The 16,319-nt window shown below is 40.5% G+C and overlaps 1 protein-coding gene across 2 annotated transcripts in view; it reads right to left on the bottom strand.

Moving 5' to 3' along the window:
* The window catches only part of HPGDS (hematopoietic prostaglandin D synthase), a 210,853-nt gene that overhangs the window by 25,803 nt on the left and 168,731 nt on the right, over positions 1–16,319 (bottom strand). The window contains exon 1 of one of the 2 annotated variants that reach the window (XM_069855618.1): positions 8,337–8,481. The exons of the other annotated variant lie outside the window; for it this stretch is intronic. Coding sequence (XP_069711719.1) covers positions 8,337–8,432 — 96 coding nt within the window. The 5' untranslated portion in view covers positions 8,433–8,481. Of the gene's footprint in view, positions 1–8,336; positions 8,482–16,319 lie in introns of those variants that run through there. 2 annotated transcript variants of the gene reach the window in all.

The following is a 16,319-nucleotide window of genomic DNA, read 5'->3' as shown; positions in this document are numbered from 1 at the left end:
CGCTCTGAGAAACTAAGGATTTTCTTGCCTTAAGGTTTCATCATTGTTGGAGGATTTTAAAAAGCCCTGCTGTTTCTTCCAGCAAGCAAGACTGGTATGGCTGGGTTAAGATTCATTTGAGTATCTCTAAAAATCTGAGAATTGAGCCGTCTGCCTGGAAAAGATGATGCATTGCATTGTATGTATATTTGTTTAAATGAGGATTCTTCATTACTTTAGGAGTCACTTACAAAAGCACAACAGCCAGCACCTGGCACAATGCTGCCTGGGTCATGAGCCTGCCAAAATGGGCAATATGGGGGTCTTGACCGCCTGGTGTCACCATCCTTGCTTGAATTGCAACCGAAGACTTGGCCCTTGGGGCTCTGTTTCATTTTCCTGTGCTAATGCAACTTACGGCTACCTTGGTGAACTCAGTGCCTATCACTGGGCACTGGGAGAGTAGGCTGGAACTCGGGATCTTTTGAGGGAAAGCCAGAGCCTGCCAAAGGGCATGAGAAGGGAATGTGCTGCTCAGTCTGAAGAGGAAGGAGAAGAAGTTCCTCCAAGGACAAGTGAGTGGCGGTTCAGTCAATAGATACCTCTGGTTATTTTCTTATAAGATTAAGTGGTTTAGAGTGGTGGAGTTACTGGAATTGACGTTATACATTCCAATTTTGTGATTTTATAATATAAAAGTAGAAAAATAAATCAGCTTCCACTCATGTAAACCTACAGGTATCTTTCTGCCAAGAAGCATCTTGCTTTATGAAGTGTGAAACAGGTTTTGTTCTCTCTCTGAGCAATAATCTAGCCAAAGCTGAAAAGCTTGGTAGGTGTTTTTCTTTCTTTTTGTTCTTAGTGCTGCTTTTAAAGCAGTTGCTATTTCTTTAGAGGGTGTTTCTGCAAAGCTGGCCTGGAAGTTAGATGAGTAGGTTTGGAACATATGCATACCCAACAACCTGATTTCAATATCCTACCGAGGTGGAGGGAGTGGGCACTGCAGTATCAGCCAATTCATATATTTACTCATATGTTTCTGTAATGGCCTAGATGTCCTATGCCACGTATACAGCTTGAAGTTCTTATAACCACTATCAGCTGAACATTTTCCATTAATGTTAACACTGGGATTTCAGAGGGAAAACTATTTCTTCCCTTTCCTAGTCCCAGTCACAGGGCCCAGTACTGCTGATGTCAATGAGGAACCTCAATTTAGAAAAGGAAAGGAGAGAAGCTGGCTAGGTCCATGAGTTTTTTCTTTGTGTATACAGACAAAAGAATTGTTACACATTAAATGAGAGTTTTTCCTTAGGCTGTTATCTTACGAGTGATCAATCCAAGCATGAAGCATGGATTTTTTTGTTCTGATTCTTAAGAGCTGGAGAGAATTGTGTTACTTCACGGAGTACAAAGAAATATTAGTAATCAGTAAAGAGACTTGATCTGCCTTATCTCACCTGAGAAACACTGGGAACATTAAGTTCAATTTTGCCTCTTTCTTATTGTCTTTCTCAGATATGTGAATTCCTTATCCCTGTAACTGGAGAGCTGAGTATTAAAGCAGATTTCCCCTTCCTCAATTTTAAAAAAATGTTTCCCTCTCCAAGTGAGTCTTCTTGCCTTCATTTTTCAGAGAGATAAGACTTAAATAGTCATAGCAGAAAGCAAGTAAAGAATAGCTTCCACGGCTATGACTTCATAAAATGCACTATGCAGTTTTCGCAAGGTAGGAAAAATAGAAAATGTCTGCGTCTAGTATTTCTTCTTTTTTATTCAACTGATCTAACAAAGGTCATAAAAGTTTGGGGAAAGGCGTGCTTGGTTACCTTCTCCTGCTTAAGCAATACCAAAAAGGCAGGAGCCAGCTGGAAAGCAGCCGTGCCCTGTCTGCAGGGCGTGGTTCAGCTCTCCTCTGGTTGCTGATCAAATCACTTGCTGAAGAAATGCCTTATGTCTTTTTGCCTTGGACAAAACGTTGCTCTCTCTAAAAACTCTGTGTTGTATTTTATGTCTAAATTAACAGCTGAAAATGCAGACAGATACAGTGATGTATTGGCCCTTTTCAGAGACAAAACGGTTTCATGGTGAGAAATTCATCCATGCCAGTAAGAACCAGCCACGGGGTGGCTGTTGGTCCCCTTCTGACTCCTGGCTCACGAGGAAGGTTGGCAACTCTGTTTGGTGAAGGCACTGGCTTACTCCAAGCTGTTTTTCCAGGTGTAAGAAACACTGAGACAAATAACTTTCGCCTTTCCCTGGAAAAAACTGAGAGGTACAATAAGAATCTCATGTGATGTAGTCCTTGAATGGGGAAGCTAGTGACTTTGGGATTCCCACTAGGAAACAGAGAACTGAAGAATAAGGATGATCATCTCTTATTGCACAGTGAAAAAGAAAGTGTTTGTTTTCCTTTCCCCAAGCATAAGCTTCAGCTGCTTGAAACATGGAGTAAGAAATACTGGAGGCTTGAGAGGTATTTTCAGTCATTGAAAACTAAAAATATTAACAACTTGGTTTGGGGAAACTGAAAACCAAAAATCTTCCAGTGGAAGATTTCCACAGTATTCTATGTTTTGACAGAGGAAAAAAAAAAAAAAGAAAATGTGTAAATAATTCTATCTAATTCCTGTCAGCTCTTGGTCTGACAAGAATTCTCTTTCTGAAAACCAATGCTCTCTTATCCTCCTCTACTCCAGTTATAGAAAACAAACATTTTGATTTGATCCCTTCTTTTTCTGTGCCAAATAGCAATCTGTGCCTTAGAGAGAAAAGAGAAAAAAAACCCTGCACACCCTTTTCTGTTTAATACACAAATCATCTGATGTAAATGTTTATGCAATTCGATGTAGGGTTGAGTTTTGAAATAACAAATTGCAAATGTAATGGTTGTGGCCTAATACTTCTTAGCATGATTTTCAGGATTAAATATATGCACAGCTTAAGCACATATAAATTTTTTTTATGAGATTTTGCATGTCTTTGTGCAGTGTGCTGGTTATTTACAACCTGGGATGGAAATTAGCCTCCTCATGTGAGAAGAGTTTTTAAGGTATTGCTGTGGGGTTACTGAGGAGTACTAATGATATATGTTAAGTGACCTGATAAGTAAAGCTCTGCTGTGTGAGTGAGGGCTTTTGAAAGCCTGATCTTCTACTGTGTGGGCTGTAGGAGAGCTTAAAGCAGTTATCTGTCCAAGGAAGCTCCAGGCTTGGTTTGCTGATGTGGGAAATCCGAGCTCTAGAAAAATCCTTCAAGAACACAGGGAAAAAAACTGTCTCGGTGAATGAGGAGGATTAGAAAAATACTTATTCTGAGAGATTTTTTCAAAGGTGAGAGTCCAATGTGACTGGACAGTGAATCGGTGGGCACTGTCAAGACCGTTGCTGAACACCAGGGTCCACTGTGTTTCTTCAGGATGACTTCATGGTTGCTGCTCTTCATGTGACTGCCCCTCAGGCAGCTGCAGTCAAATATTTAAGAATTCAGACATTTGAAGTTCACCCCACTCATCTTAACTGAAGTGAATGAGGCAGAGAAGCAGTCACCAACAGGGCTTTTCTGGGGTCTCTCAACAGCCTGCTCCTCCTTCTGCCTTGCGTGCTAGGATCTTCAGTTTACTGCCTGAACTTCTATGATGATTTTGCTTTCTGTCTGATCCTCAGCCCTTTGATTTGCAGGTACTTGGCCCCAGTTTTATGTAAATAACTTTTTAAATTGTTTTGTGCAGTCTCCCAAGCTGTGACGAGCTTCCAATTAATAAATTGCACACCTGAGACTGCGAAATACTGATGAATAAAATTACAACAGGAGAGATCTCAGGAAAGATGTAGACTAAGGAGTGGTTAGGATATTTCTCAGGAGAAACTATTTAAGACTGCTTTTATTTCCTCATCAGATGTTTTAAGAATTCCCTGAAGGGTTTTGTGGTAGAACAATTCTTGCCAAATCCAGTCATTCCTACGAAAGTTATGCCTTGCATCTGTCTCTGTAGTCTTCAGGTAAACCAGCACCCTCTCACAGTATCCCCACAAAGCAAAGAGCACAGCTGCAAGTCATGTTGCTTTGCATTAAGTAGTTTAGTCAGCTCTCCAAACGCAGCTGCTGGTTTTGTCAGGATGATTTCATGATTTCATGTCCGTTTCCTGAATTCACAAGCTTGTCCAGCATGGCATGTTGTCAACAACTGCCTTGGCCACCTAGCATCATTCTTTGGGCGTGAAAAAATGAGCTTTTTCCCCTATCCCAGCCATGTGTACGTGTTCGCCTATATGTAAAAGGAGGGGTATAAACAGCAGCTCCTTCCCCTGCTAATCTAAACTACTTTGAACTGTCACTTGTTGGGAATCTGCTGTACAATTTGCCAAAATCAAACAAAATTATGCTTGTGAAACAAAAATAATTAGGTTGTTTTTTCAGCACAATGTATGTTCCCTGTAGCAATCACAGTTGAGACCGGACAATTAACTCTGCAGAATTATTCAGCACCACCCACCAGCTCTCCTGGTCATGAATTAATGGTATCCTGCTCCGTCCTGGGGTGTCTGGCACATACTACCCAGCCCAGGAGGTAACAGTGCAGTGGCCTGGGTTAGAGATTTTCAGATATTTTTTAATTGTTTTCACAGTCAGGTTGAGCCTGAGGAGACACAGGACCTTGTTAAAGTGTTCTTTGGGCATTCCCAGTCTTCTTGAGAGGATCAGCACTGCCAAGTGTGGACTTTGAGCTCTGAGCAGCACCTGGTCAGGAGCCTGGGGACCACATCCATTTGGTCATAAGTGGTGAACATCTTAAGATCCTATGAGTTATGGTCATAAACTGCTTGGTATGTAAAACCTTAGCCTATGTCCTTACACTTACGAAGTAAGTACTTTCTGAACAGTAGTTTGCAGATGATTTCACCACTGTTTGTGGAAACACCAGGCAGAGCCTGGCTCTAGGGCAGGCTGTGGGTTCCCTGCTCTGCCCCAGAGTACCCTGGCACAAAATAATTGCTCTATTATGTGAAGTATACAGTTACAGAGATTGGTGTCCCACATTTATTCTTTCCTGTTGTCAAACATCAACAAAAGTATGATTGTGAGACAGTTCAAATCGTCTTTTCTGTATGCTTTTCTTTGTTCTCCTTTTCCCTTTACCATTCCTCTTGACTGGAGGCTGGCAAAAAAAGAAGGGCTGGAGGGAGCATCTGGGAAACTAAAGGCCTGTCAGTCTGATCATGGAACAGGTGATCTTGAGTGCTATCATACAGCACACGCAAGACAACCAGGTGATCAGACCCAGTCAACGTGAGTTTATGAAATGCAGGTCATGGTAAATGGAGCTAAATCTATCTGGAGGCTGGTTGCAAGTGGTGTCCCCCAGGGCTCAGTGCTGAGTCCAGTTCTGTTCAATACCTGGACCTGGATGAGGGGATTGAGCAAGTTTGCAGATGACAGTAAGCTGGGAGGATGTGTCAATCTGCTGGAGGGTGGTAAGGCTCTACGGAGGGATCTGAACAGGCTGGATCAATGGGCTTGAGGCTGATTGGATGAGGTTCAACAAAGCCAAGTGCCAGGTCCTGCACTTGGGGCACAACAACCCGATGCAGTGCTACAGACTACGAGAAGTCTGGCTAAAAAGCTGCCTGGAAGAGAAAGACCTCGGGGTGTTGGTTGACAGCGACTGAACATGAGCCAGCAGTGTGCCCAGGTGGCCAAGAAGGCCAATGGCATCCTGGCTTGTATCAAAAATGGCGTGGCCAGTAGGATTAGGGAAGTGATTGTGCTGGTGAGGCCACACCTTGAATATTGTGTTCAGTTTTGGAGCTCTCACTATAAGAAAGACATTGAGGCTCTGGAGTGTGTCCAGAGAAGGGCAATGAAGCTGGTGAAGGGGCTGGAGAACAGGCCTTACGAGGAGTGGCTGAAGGAAGCAGGGTTGTTTAGCCTGGAGAAGAAGAGGCTTAGGGGAGATCTTATCACTGTCTACAACTACCTGAAAGGAAGTTTTAGAGAGGCAGGTGCTGGTCTTTTTGCCCAAGTGATAAATGATAGGATTGAGAGGGAATGGCCTCAGGCTGCAGCAGGTGAGGCTCAGATTGGACATTAGGAAAAATTTCTTCACCTAAAGGGTTATCAAGGACAGGCTGCCCAGGGAGGTGATTGAGTCACTATCCCTGGAAGTGTTAAAAAAAAGGTAGATGAAGTGCTTAGGGATATGGTTTAGTAGTAGACAGGTACAGTTGGACTTGATGATCTCAAACGTCTTTTCCAACCTAAGGATTCTGTGATCTGCTACCCAAATCCAAAATATAGGTGTGTCTGTCCGGTATTGCTGAATGTCCTTGTGTTGTCTCCTACCCCATTTCATGCTCACGCTTTTCAGAGTCCTTCCAGAAACATTGTTATATGCTTCTAAAGAGGTGCAAAATTAGGCATTTCCCTTTTCCAGTTTTCATCATTGTAGCTTATTTTATGGGAATTCTCACAACTGAGTGCAGGTAAGTGAGGTTCTTCAAAACCATAGCACTTAAAAATGTACGTGTAGGATTTGGCAGATTTTTATCCCCTTCTTTCCTGCTTCCTCCCCTCCTCCCCCACCTTGGACTAACAGGCAAAAGGGTGAAAATTTTACCTGTTTGAGATTTGCAGCACATATGATACTTCTTCAGCTGACATGAATAAGCATAGCTTTTAGTGTCATGGCGTGCCACTTGCTAGTGCAAAACCAGCAATATATCAGTGGCTTCTAGGCAGTGTAATTACTTGCTGGTGAGATTTTGATCAAAGGTATTTTCATAGTTAGCACAATCTTCAATTACTTCTGCTTTCTGACTGCTTAGAAGAAGGTTGTGTATGGCAGACAGCAACCAGAAATCTTAAAAAGCCCTTAGAGCAGCAGACTGTGTTTGTTAGTGACACAGGAATGTGCTGCACTAAAGACAACTGGCTAACTTTCTTGTGTGTGCAGGACCTCAGAACTCTATGAATCACTTTGTATGTATTTTCAGTTTAAAATGTGGAGAGCTTCAGTCTTATTTCTATCCAAATAGATTTGATTGTGTGTCTGGGTGTGTGTGCATCTGTATCAGGGAGTAATTCACACCATGTATGCATTTTAGGGACAGGTGGATTCTGTGTCAGTGTTTCAGATTAAAGAAAACAAAATAATAAACAAGATTAAACTTTCTAAACTTTAAAACTTTAAAAGACCTCTGTGTCGAGGTTACAACTTTTGAATATGAAAGACCTGTGTTTACAAACAGTTCTAAGGAGTGTAGAAGTCCAGAAAAATACTTTATAGCTTGGCTTGTTTGCTTGGAAAGTTTGAACTAAGCAGTGAATAAAGGATGGCTTTTAACAGAGGAAGTGTGTAGAAGAGTTATGCACAAGGTCAAATGATGGCAGTTAGAATGTAAAAACAAAAAAATTCTGATCAGCTATTCAGAGTATTATTTTGAAATAAAGGCAAAATTCAACAGAAAAAAACCCCAACCTCTGAGTTTCGATAAAGAGAAAAATAAGTGAATGGAAGCAGATGCAGGAGATTTTCCTCTTTAGAATAATGGTGGGAATTAGGACGAGAGTATGTTAATCCATTATTGAACCAGAAGACAGGAATTTTGAAAATGGACAAAACAGTGCCAAAAAATGACCTGGAGGAATTGTTGTTGCTGCTTAATGTTCATCTAATTCCTCTCTCATTAGCCTAGATTTGGTTTGGTTATGTAATTGAATGCATATAAGTCAGCCCTTATATCTAATAGAATATTGCTTTGAAATGCTTTTTCGCTTACTGAAAACTCTCTGCAGAATGCCAGGAGCACCAACATTTTGCCACTGTGCTGATAAGGTTGGTTTTGCATTGGAAATTGTCAATTTGATATGTACCCTGATCATCAAAGTACCTCAGCACAGATAGCATTAGGCACTGGTGAGAAACACGGGCTTGCTGTAAGAAGAGGATAATGATCTGCTTTTTTGCCTCTAGATAAGCAGTTCAGAATTTCTGAAGTGTGATGGTAGCAGCACATGTGATTGTACAGATATCTTCAGCAGGCAGTTTAAAGATGACTGTAAGCAGCAAAGGAGGTATATAGATGGGGTACTTGAGTTACACTTGCAGCCGCTCTGTAGTGCTCATGGTTATCCCTTGCTATGCCAGTAGCACGAGTCGGACTCATGTTGAATAAATCTAACAAAACTCTAAAAATTAAAAACTTTCTGCACTTGCTCCATATGTAGCACCATTTGAGTCTAACCCCAAAACAGATGGTATAACAGCAGCCCTAGGGAGGGCAGAATAGGATTACAAGAAGAAATGGGAAAGATAGAAGCCAGACTGTGGCAGTAAGCAAAGCTGAAACAGAACTCACTCTGATGCAGTGAAACGTAGTCCCTTCTTCAGTGCACAGGAGTCCCTCTGAGTGCTGTCCTAGTGGAAAAGGCTTATATATACTGTTTGTTAACATGCAAACCACTCCCCATGACAAGTATGCCAGCCTGACTCAGCCCCCTCGCACACAGACACACGCAAAGCAAATGCCTCATTCCCATGGATAACAAGCAAGTTTTGTGACTTTTTGGAAATTGCATCCTCTAGGTTTTCAACTTGTGTTCAAAGGTGAGAAATACCTTCAAGTGCTATTTTAAAAAGATAATAATAATAAAATATACACTGAGGAGCCAAGTCAGATGATAAGTGGGTTTTTAAAATGTAAAAAGTGTGGAACAAGCCAATAAACATTCGTCTTAGTTTGTAACTAATGTGAAACTTTACCGTATCTGATCTAATTATAGAGCAATGACTTAAATAGCTGCAATCTCCTTAAAGCAGAGGAGCCAGTAAAAAAAAAACTGGAAAAAAAACCCACATAACTTCCAAGCCATTTTCATAAAGAACTAAGTGATTTAAGATTTTTTTTTTTTTTTGCTGTTATCAGTGAAGAAGGGAAAAGAAGTTTTGAGCAAGCTCTGTCCATGAGTAATGTAAATGAGTAGTTAGCAGTCTATGATATTACTGCTTCTTATCTCTTCTGGATGTTGTGGGTTTTTTGTTTCTTTCTTCTTTTTCCAATTTGTGTGTACATTGACCTTAACAAAGTCTGCTCAGTATTGCTTTGCTTTCCTCTTTGTGTATGACCAGAAAGCACAAATATTGCAGCAAAGCTTTCTGATGCTAAAGGGTTAGATCTGATATGTACCACAGAACTCTGCTTTGAACTCTCATTCATATTTTATAAGTAAATAGTTGTGGGTGTTCTTTGCAGGTGCAGAGAGCAGTGCTAACCAAAGCACTCTCCCCTGGGATGAGGAGGTGCCAGATCCTTGTATCTCATACTGTTAATAATTTGCCACAGGTCAGCATATTGCTGTGCAATATGTGTTTTCCCCTGTCGTCAACCACTGAGTTTTCAAACACCAATAGCCTTTACAGTTAAAAGAAAGTTTATAAAAATAAAACCCACCAGAAGTGTCTTCTAATTGGGACTGATGTAATCTGAGTTTATCAAAACCAATCTCAAAGGTGGCACTTTCTTGCTTTTGGACTTCGTTTAACAGTCCTTTACTCCAGTATGTCAACGGGGTGGGAGGTGCCAAGGGTACAGTGTTGAGTGCATCTCAAAAAGTAAAATATGAAGTGGCTCAGCTAAACCCATATTTCAGCCGTTTTTAATTGTTCATTGTATATAAAGCAGCCTCTGTGGGGCATGACAGTTCCTTCAGCTGCAGAGAAGCAGCTGAGATTTTTTTTCCCCACATTTCATTAGCAGAAAACCAAAGCACTGTTTGTGGTTCTCAATGACTTTGCGCTTGGAGACAAATAAATGCAAGTAATATGAAACAAACTTATTTTACAAATATTTGCAAGACTTTGAGCCACTGAGAAATTTAATTTATTATAAGTTGGAGCAAAATGTGGAGCAGCAGCACGTTGTGGGTTCTGGTTCTTAAAGGGAAAGCAGAAGTATTCCTCAGGAATTTCTTTCAACAGCCAGCAGTTTGCTCGTATGTTGGCAAGGTTGCCACTGGTAATAGACTAGTAAGAATATTGGTAATCTAGCTTTTACTGTCAATGGGAGATATTAACGAGTTAAAACTGTGCCTTCACTCCAAGAGTTTCCTTTGTTGAGTTAATATAAAGCATAAACATTTCTTTGCACTACAACTATACCCCAAATGACTGATGGGAGTAAAACTCCTATTTTTCCTTTGTCTGTAGCAAATCTTTAACATGGATGATGGAGAAAAGCTTTTCAATATGTTGCCAATTTGCACTGAAGACCAACTCTTTAACTTTGTATTTTTGAATAGGTAACTTGGTCCCTGCCCAGTGGAAGCTGTGCTCAAGCCATGTGTCGTGGGCAGGCATTATTGCCTCTCCTCGGTACTACTCTGGACATCTTGGAGTCTGGCAGGGAGCATGGTCATACGAACAGTAGAATTTACAAAGCACCTATTACTGAGGTGAGTGCAGCTTTTTACAAGATCACGAAACAGGTTTCTTCTCCTGAAGAGAAATGTAATTCTTCCTTTCTGCCTGATTCTGCTTAGTGCACACGTGAAGGGTCAAATAAATTCCTGTGCTTCCTAAACCAGGAGTGATTTGTACCCATGAGTAGAAGATAATGAAGTTAGTAATGAACTGAACTGATTTAACCTGAGCTCCCTCTGTTGATTATTTCTTACAGATTAAGCACTCAATTTCTGTTGCCCTTTCAACCTGCAACAGCTGTCGATGGCATGAAAAAATTGCTGAACTGCCAGTTGTATACAGTCAAGCTGGGACTGTATCATGGTTTGTTACACAAGGCTCTTTGCCTAAATTATCTTTTGCTTCTGTCCAACTTTGGGAAGCTTTAGGACCAGGAGAACAAATCTGGATGGAGAAAGATTCATTCAGGTCAGACACCTTCCCCTTGGACTGTGACAGAGGAGTTTGTGTAGCAGGATCCGCATTTTGCATTTTGACAATTTACCCTTTGGTCATGGAGCAATATCTAGTTTTCTTCTGGTCAGCTGAGCCCCATGGATAGCTTTGAGGGCATGTGTCTGGTGATTGTGTGGAGTCACAAGTCAGCAAAAGGATGCTTTCTGTGCTTTTTATGTAAGGACAAAAAGACATTAACTAAATGACGCATTTTCTTTCTTGGTTAGCATGAAGGCTCTCCTCTCAGTTTGAAAGCCCTAGACAAATGCAGAGGAAGCCACGTGGATTAAAATTAAATGCAAGATTTAGCTCAACAGATGTCCCTTTCAGAGCATTCTCAGGCTATAAGAAGATGAATCCACTACTGGGCAGATCTCTTGCCCCATGTTTCCCTAAGTGTTGCTGGATCCCTCCGGCTATTGACTCACGGCCAGCCATTCTGCACCTCTTCTTTCCCAGTCACTGCTCCACCTTGCACCCCAGCATTAACCGTTAAGCAGAAGAATTGAAACAAGACACAGCACCTCATGGTTTTACTCATGTTTTGTTGTAAGTCTCTACTTACAACAAAAGTGAGAAAGCGTGCTTCCTGCATGTATTGGTAGAAACATCAGAAGTGTTACCTGATGGCTTGTTTTGGGAACAGTAAGGATCCAGCTCCCCTTGAGCTGAAACAAGAGTATGACCATGCTGCAAGCTTTTCCCTACCAGAAAGAAAGTCCCAACCAGGCTTTAATGGTGAGCCAACTTTTGCACTAGGCAAAGACCATCTTACTGAGACTGGTAACCTGCAGTTAGTGCATCTACTTCTGTGTCCAGGAGAACAAATCCACTCAAGCCAGATGTTTCACTATAAATAGATATAGACATTTTGTTAGAAGTTAGGTTTACATTTGGACTTGATGATCTTAAAAGTCTTTTCCAACCTAAACGATTCTGTGATTTTGTGTTTACTTCCTTAGTAATTTCCTCACCCCATCCCTACCTTTTTCCTTTTTCTTTTTTTCTTTTTTTTTAAATTACAGTGTTGTGCTGTTACTACAGACTTGAGCAAATGAATGTTTAGTGTAAGATATTAAAGCAAATAATGATATCTTTCGTAATCCTTAAGCCCCCTTAATGAGGGATATCAAGTCTGTATTTAGAAAGCTGCAAATGCAGAAAAGGCACTTGGCCTGTTATATTCGTATATAATAGAACTCCACAGTTTTCATTCTGTTGTAGCAAGCAGTAAATTCAGCCTGAGGAATTCAGCTTCAGACAGACCTTGTGTATGGCAAATACAACTTAAGTCTGCAAACAGTTTTGTTCAAAGAAGTGCTGTGGAGAGATTGAAAATACCAGGTATTTAGTTTTGGAAAAGTTGGCACATTTAAACTGTTTATTGCAAAATAATGTTCTTGTTGCTTTTCTCTACTTTGAAACATAATCATAAAATAAAAGTGAGTATACAAGAACACCATTTATGTGTATATAAGTACATTCTAACATTTACAGCTTGCTTTGCTCATTCATATTGCCTTTCTTAGTTCCTGACATTTTGTAAAAGTATACAGAAATGTCATGAATGCATTTGGAAGAAATTATCAATTCTTAGTCAAATGTCCTTCCAGTGTTTCCATAGCTCTAGTAAAAAGCAGTGTTTAAATGGTAAATGAGATCATTAAACAAGAAATAATGAGATGATATACTTTTGAGGCAGAACAGCTCAGAGAAGTAATCAGCTACCAAGAAGCCTGCAATTTTGGGGTTTAGTGTTTAGCCGATAACTTTTTACTCCGATCCTGGCAGTAGGGTGTTTTTGTGAACAGAAGAGTGAAAAGCATCAGATGAAAAAATCATCTTCCAAATGCTACATGGAGAGCAAAAGCAGTAAAAAGCAAACCATTAGAGATAGTTCTTCATGTTCGGAAGTGATTTGTTGGCCATATTCATAAGAAGTGGGGAGGGTCATGAGTGAAAGACACTGATTCAAAGCCCAGTGAAGGTGCCTTAATAAGTTGTTCTAACTTCCGAGGGCTCTAATCTCAGGTGCTTGTTTTCCAATGGAGACTATGAGCAAGGTTGTAATGGCTCATTTACTTGAAACATTTGAAATTACTTTTTCCAGTGCATTTTCTTCAGCACTCCTTTTATGTAATGCTCGGTCCTGAGTTAGCTGGCAGACCATTTACTTTCTTTATCTTAGCACCCCTCTTTATGAAAAACTGGCCAAAGTAAGGAAAACCCAGTTACCCTATAGAATGCATTTATCCTAATAACTTCTCCAGCTTGCAGGGGAACAATGACACTCTTCCCAGCTCATAGGGAGTTCTTAAGGACAAGTTCTTGATGAATAGCCAGAGAATCTGTCTATTCAGAAGATGTAGTTCAGCACAGAGGCACAGAGTAGAGGTCCTTGGTATGTCAGCTGTCAGCTGATCCATACCCATCCATGGTCTCTGTGCTGTTGCTTTATTTCCCATTACATCATTCAGAAATTCCTTCATGGAACTAAAAAAATGCATAGCCAATTCAGGGCCAGTCAGCTGCTTTTCTTATTTCAATTAATGTTTTGTTATCCCTCATTAAGAGGAAAGTCAGAGTTAAGAAATAAGTATCTGTGTACAAGATGCAGAAGATAAGAGAGCTTTGTTCCTCATTTCATACATGTGGTCAAAGTATTGACGAAAACTGGAGATGTTGTCTGTTAATGTTTGGATAATTAAATCACAAGGTCTTGTCCTCTTGTGGATCCTTGCAATTGTATCACATTGCACAAACAACTACATAAAGGAATTAGATGTTCTTTATAAGTAGGAGAATAATCTGTGATTCACGGAAGTAGGCCAATGTAATTAGTGACATGTTAAGCCTTATAATGTAATATGTACTGTCTGCCCAATTCCATCCACAGCAGGGATAACATTACAGAAATGTGTTACTTAAGAAGCAGATATCAAAAGCTTTTAAACAGAAAACCTCTTAAAAACATTAAGCTGCTTCATCTTGAGAACAAGTACTGGATGGTCTCACAATGAATCCCTAGGGAGTCCTGAGCAGGCACAGGATGGGCAGGGTGGGCAGACTCTCTGTTGACAGATATGCACTGAAGGGCTGAAGAAGATCAAATCCTTCACTTCAGTGTTTCCCCCAAAAAATAATCTCTCCACTCTATCCTTTATGATTCAACAAAATGGATCATTCAATATCACAATCATTTTCAAGAAATCTAAAATGGATTAAGAAAAATGGGGTTTAAAAACTTTGTAAGTTTGGGGTTTTGGTTGGGTTTGTTTGATTTTTTTGTTTGTTCGATTTTTTGTTTGTTTGATTTTTTTTGCTTGTTTTTTTTTATTTTCAAGATTATTGCTGTAGGAGAAGTTTTCTGTCCCTGGAAGCACGTGGAGGCAATCTGGAGAAGTAAGAGAGATAAATGGATCAGTGTGTAAGGCTTACATTTTGATACCATACAGTAGAGCTATAGGTGCCTTGAGAAGCATATAAGTGAAATACTTTATCCTGCCCCAAAACAGAATTCTACTTTCAGGAGAGTGAGGTATCCTCCATAGCTCCAGGAGGGACTTTCCAGCATCAACTTCTCGAATCATGGTTAGAAATCCGTGCTGGAAAATCCAACACAAATGCACTTGGAGAATACTTGTATGTTTTTCCAAATGACAGAACTTATACAGTTGTGTAGCTAGCCTACACCTAAAGCTCACTGTGTCCCAAATGTACTGGTATGCTGAAGGAGGCTAGAGGAAGTATATGTATAAGACACATTAAAAAACCTCCTATTGAAAATAGTAGGTGAGGAATTAACTTGTTTAGCTGAAACAATGGATGTCTTTGATTAATGGTTAATCTTGAGGAACACCAAGGAACCGAAGTTGGTTTTGGAACTGATTGCAGAAGCAAAATGGTGAATCTCTGTGCACCAGAAACAAATTTGAACTCAAAACTGGGGAAGCTTTGAGTGTAGAAGCCAATAGAAAATTAACAGAATTGACTAGAAAACTGTCTTGGAATTATGAGTCCGGCAATAATCCTTTTATTCTTTTGTGCTTAAGGAGAAAAGGACTCTGCGTGTTCTGCTTCTCAAAGACCACGGCAAAAAAAAACCCAAAACCAAACCAACTCAGGTTTGGATTACTAGCTGTTCTCTTTCTTCCCTGAATTAAGCAATAGTCTGAAGTGCTTAAATGGAAGTTACTCAGGTGTTCTTTGTCTGAGTTTATACTGGGTGTGAAAAAAGAAAACTGGGTAGGCGAAAGGAGTTTAACCTCCTCTATTCTTTACCCTATTCATCTGATATTTTCTATCTGATGTATTCTTTACCCTATTCATCTGAAGCTGCAGCCAGCCAGCCCTTGCTCAAGCAAGACTTGACTACATGTGTGAGCTGTCTGTGCTGTGCATGAGCCCCGTGCAGAACATGGTGGTGCTTCTGGCTGGCTGAGGCTTATAAGAACTTCAGCTGATGTCTGCTACCCTGCTACATGGCACAACCACTTGGACTATAAGCCTTTTGTCCCTGTCCTCTTTTTGGTTGATGCTGTGGGAACACTTGTGGTTGCACCTTTAAGGGTATTTGCTCCAAGTCACTTGAAGCTCCAGGTGCAGAACCACAAGTATCTACGGGGAGTGGGCAGCTGCATTCCTGATTCACCCATAGAAAGGAAAGAAGTACAAAGCTAGATGCATAGAACCAGAGGCCATTTTTATATCTAGCCATAAATATTTTACTGCTTTATCTCTGTCTTGTGCTTATCTGCAGTTGTTGAGGCCCAGAGGTTAAATATATTAAGGTAATATCTTTTGTTTAGTGGCTTAAAGTGCAGCAGAAGGGCAAAAGAGTTTGCATTTGTTTGACACACCACAGGTGTAAACTGCAAAACCAATTAAAAATTAACAAATACCAGGCATGATTAGAATGAGAATCAGTTGGGGAAAGCTCTGCAGGGAGAGCAATGGGAGTTGTTTTGGCTTCAGACTCTCCTCTTACAGCTTCCTGAGAACGGAGTTTTCTGACCTTTTCCTTTTTCTCAGGTGCCAGAGAGCATAAAGTAGCCCTGCCAGTGTGGTGCATGGAAGGGTGACCTGGGTCAAAATGCAGTTTCAAACAGCAGTTGTGCTCCAAGTTCTCATTCTGATAACCAGAATTATGGTTAATTATGGTAGTTATGAAAGTGCAAAGCAAAACTGCAAGCACTCTCTCTTTACACTGCTTCTGCAGAGGCAAAATGGAAGAAATACTGTTTTTTTTCTAGTAACATACTCATTTTAGCTTTTGAGGGGAGATACTTGGAGGTATTATTAAGTGCCTAGAGTGGACAAGATTTGTCCTTCATCACCAATAAGCCAGAGTTATTTGCTCATAATGGTACAGTTTCCAAAGTGACAGCGGTGGCACTGAAAAAATTGGACATAGCTGGAAGAAGTCACT

The sequence above is a fragment of the Phaenicophaeus curvirostris genome, chromosome 4 (genome assembly GCF_032191515.1).
Source record: "Phaenicophaeus curvirostris isolate KB17595 chromosome 4, BPBGC_Pcur_1.0, whole genome shotgun sequence".
In the NCBI taxonomy this organism is placed as follows: Eukaryota; Metazoa; Chordata; class Aves; order Cuculiformes; family Cuculidae; genus Phaenicophaeus; species Phaenicophaeus curvirostris.
Note: the sequence above shows the minus strand (reverse complement) of the source record. Positions and strands in the feature narration are given on the sequence as shown.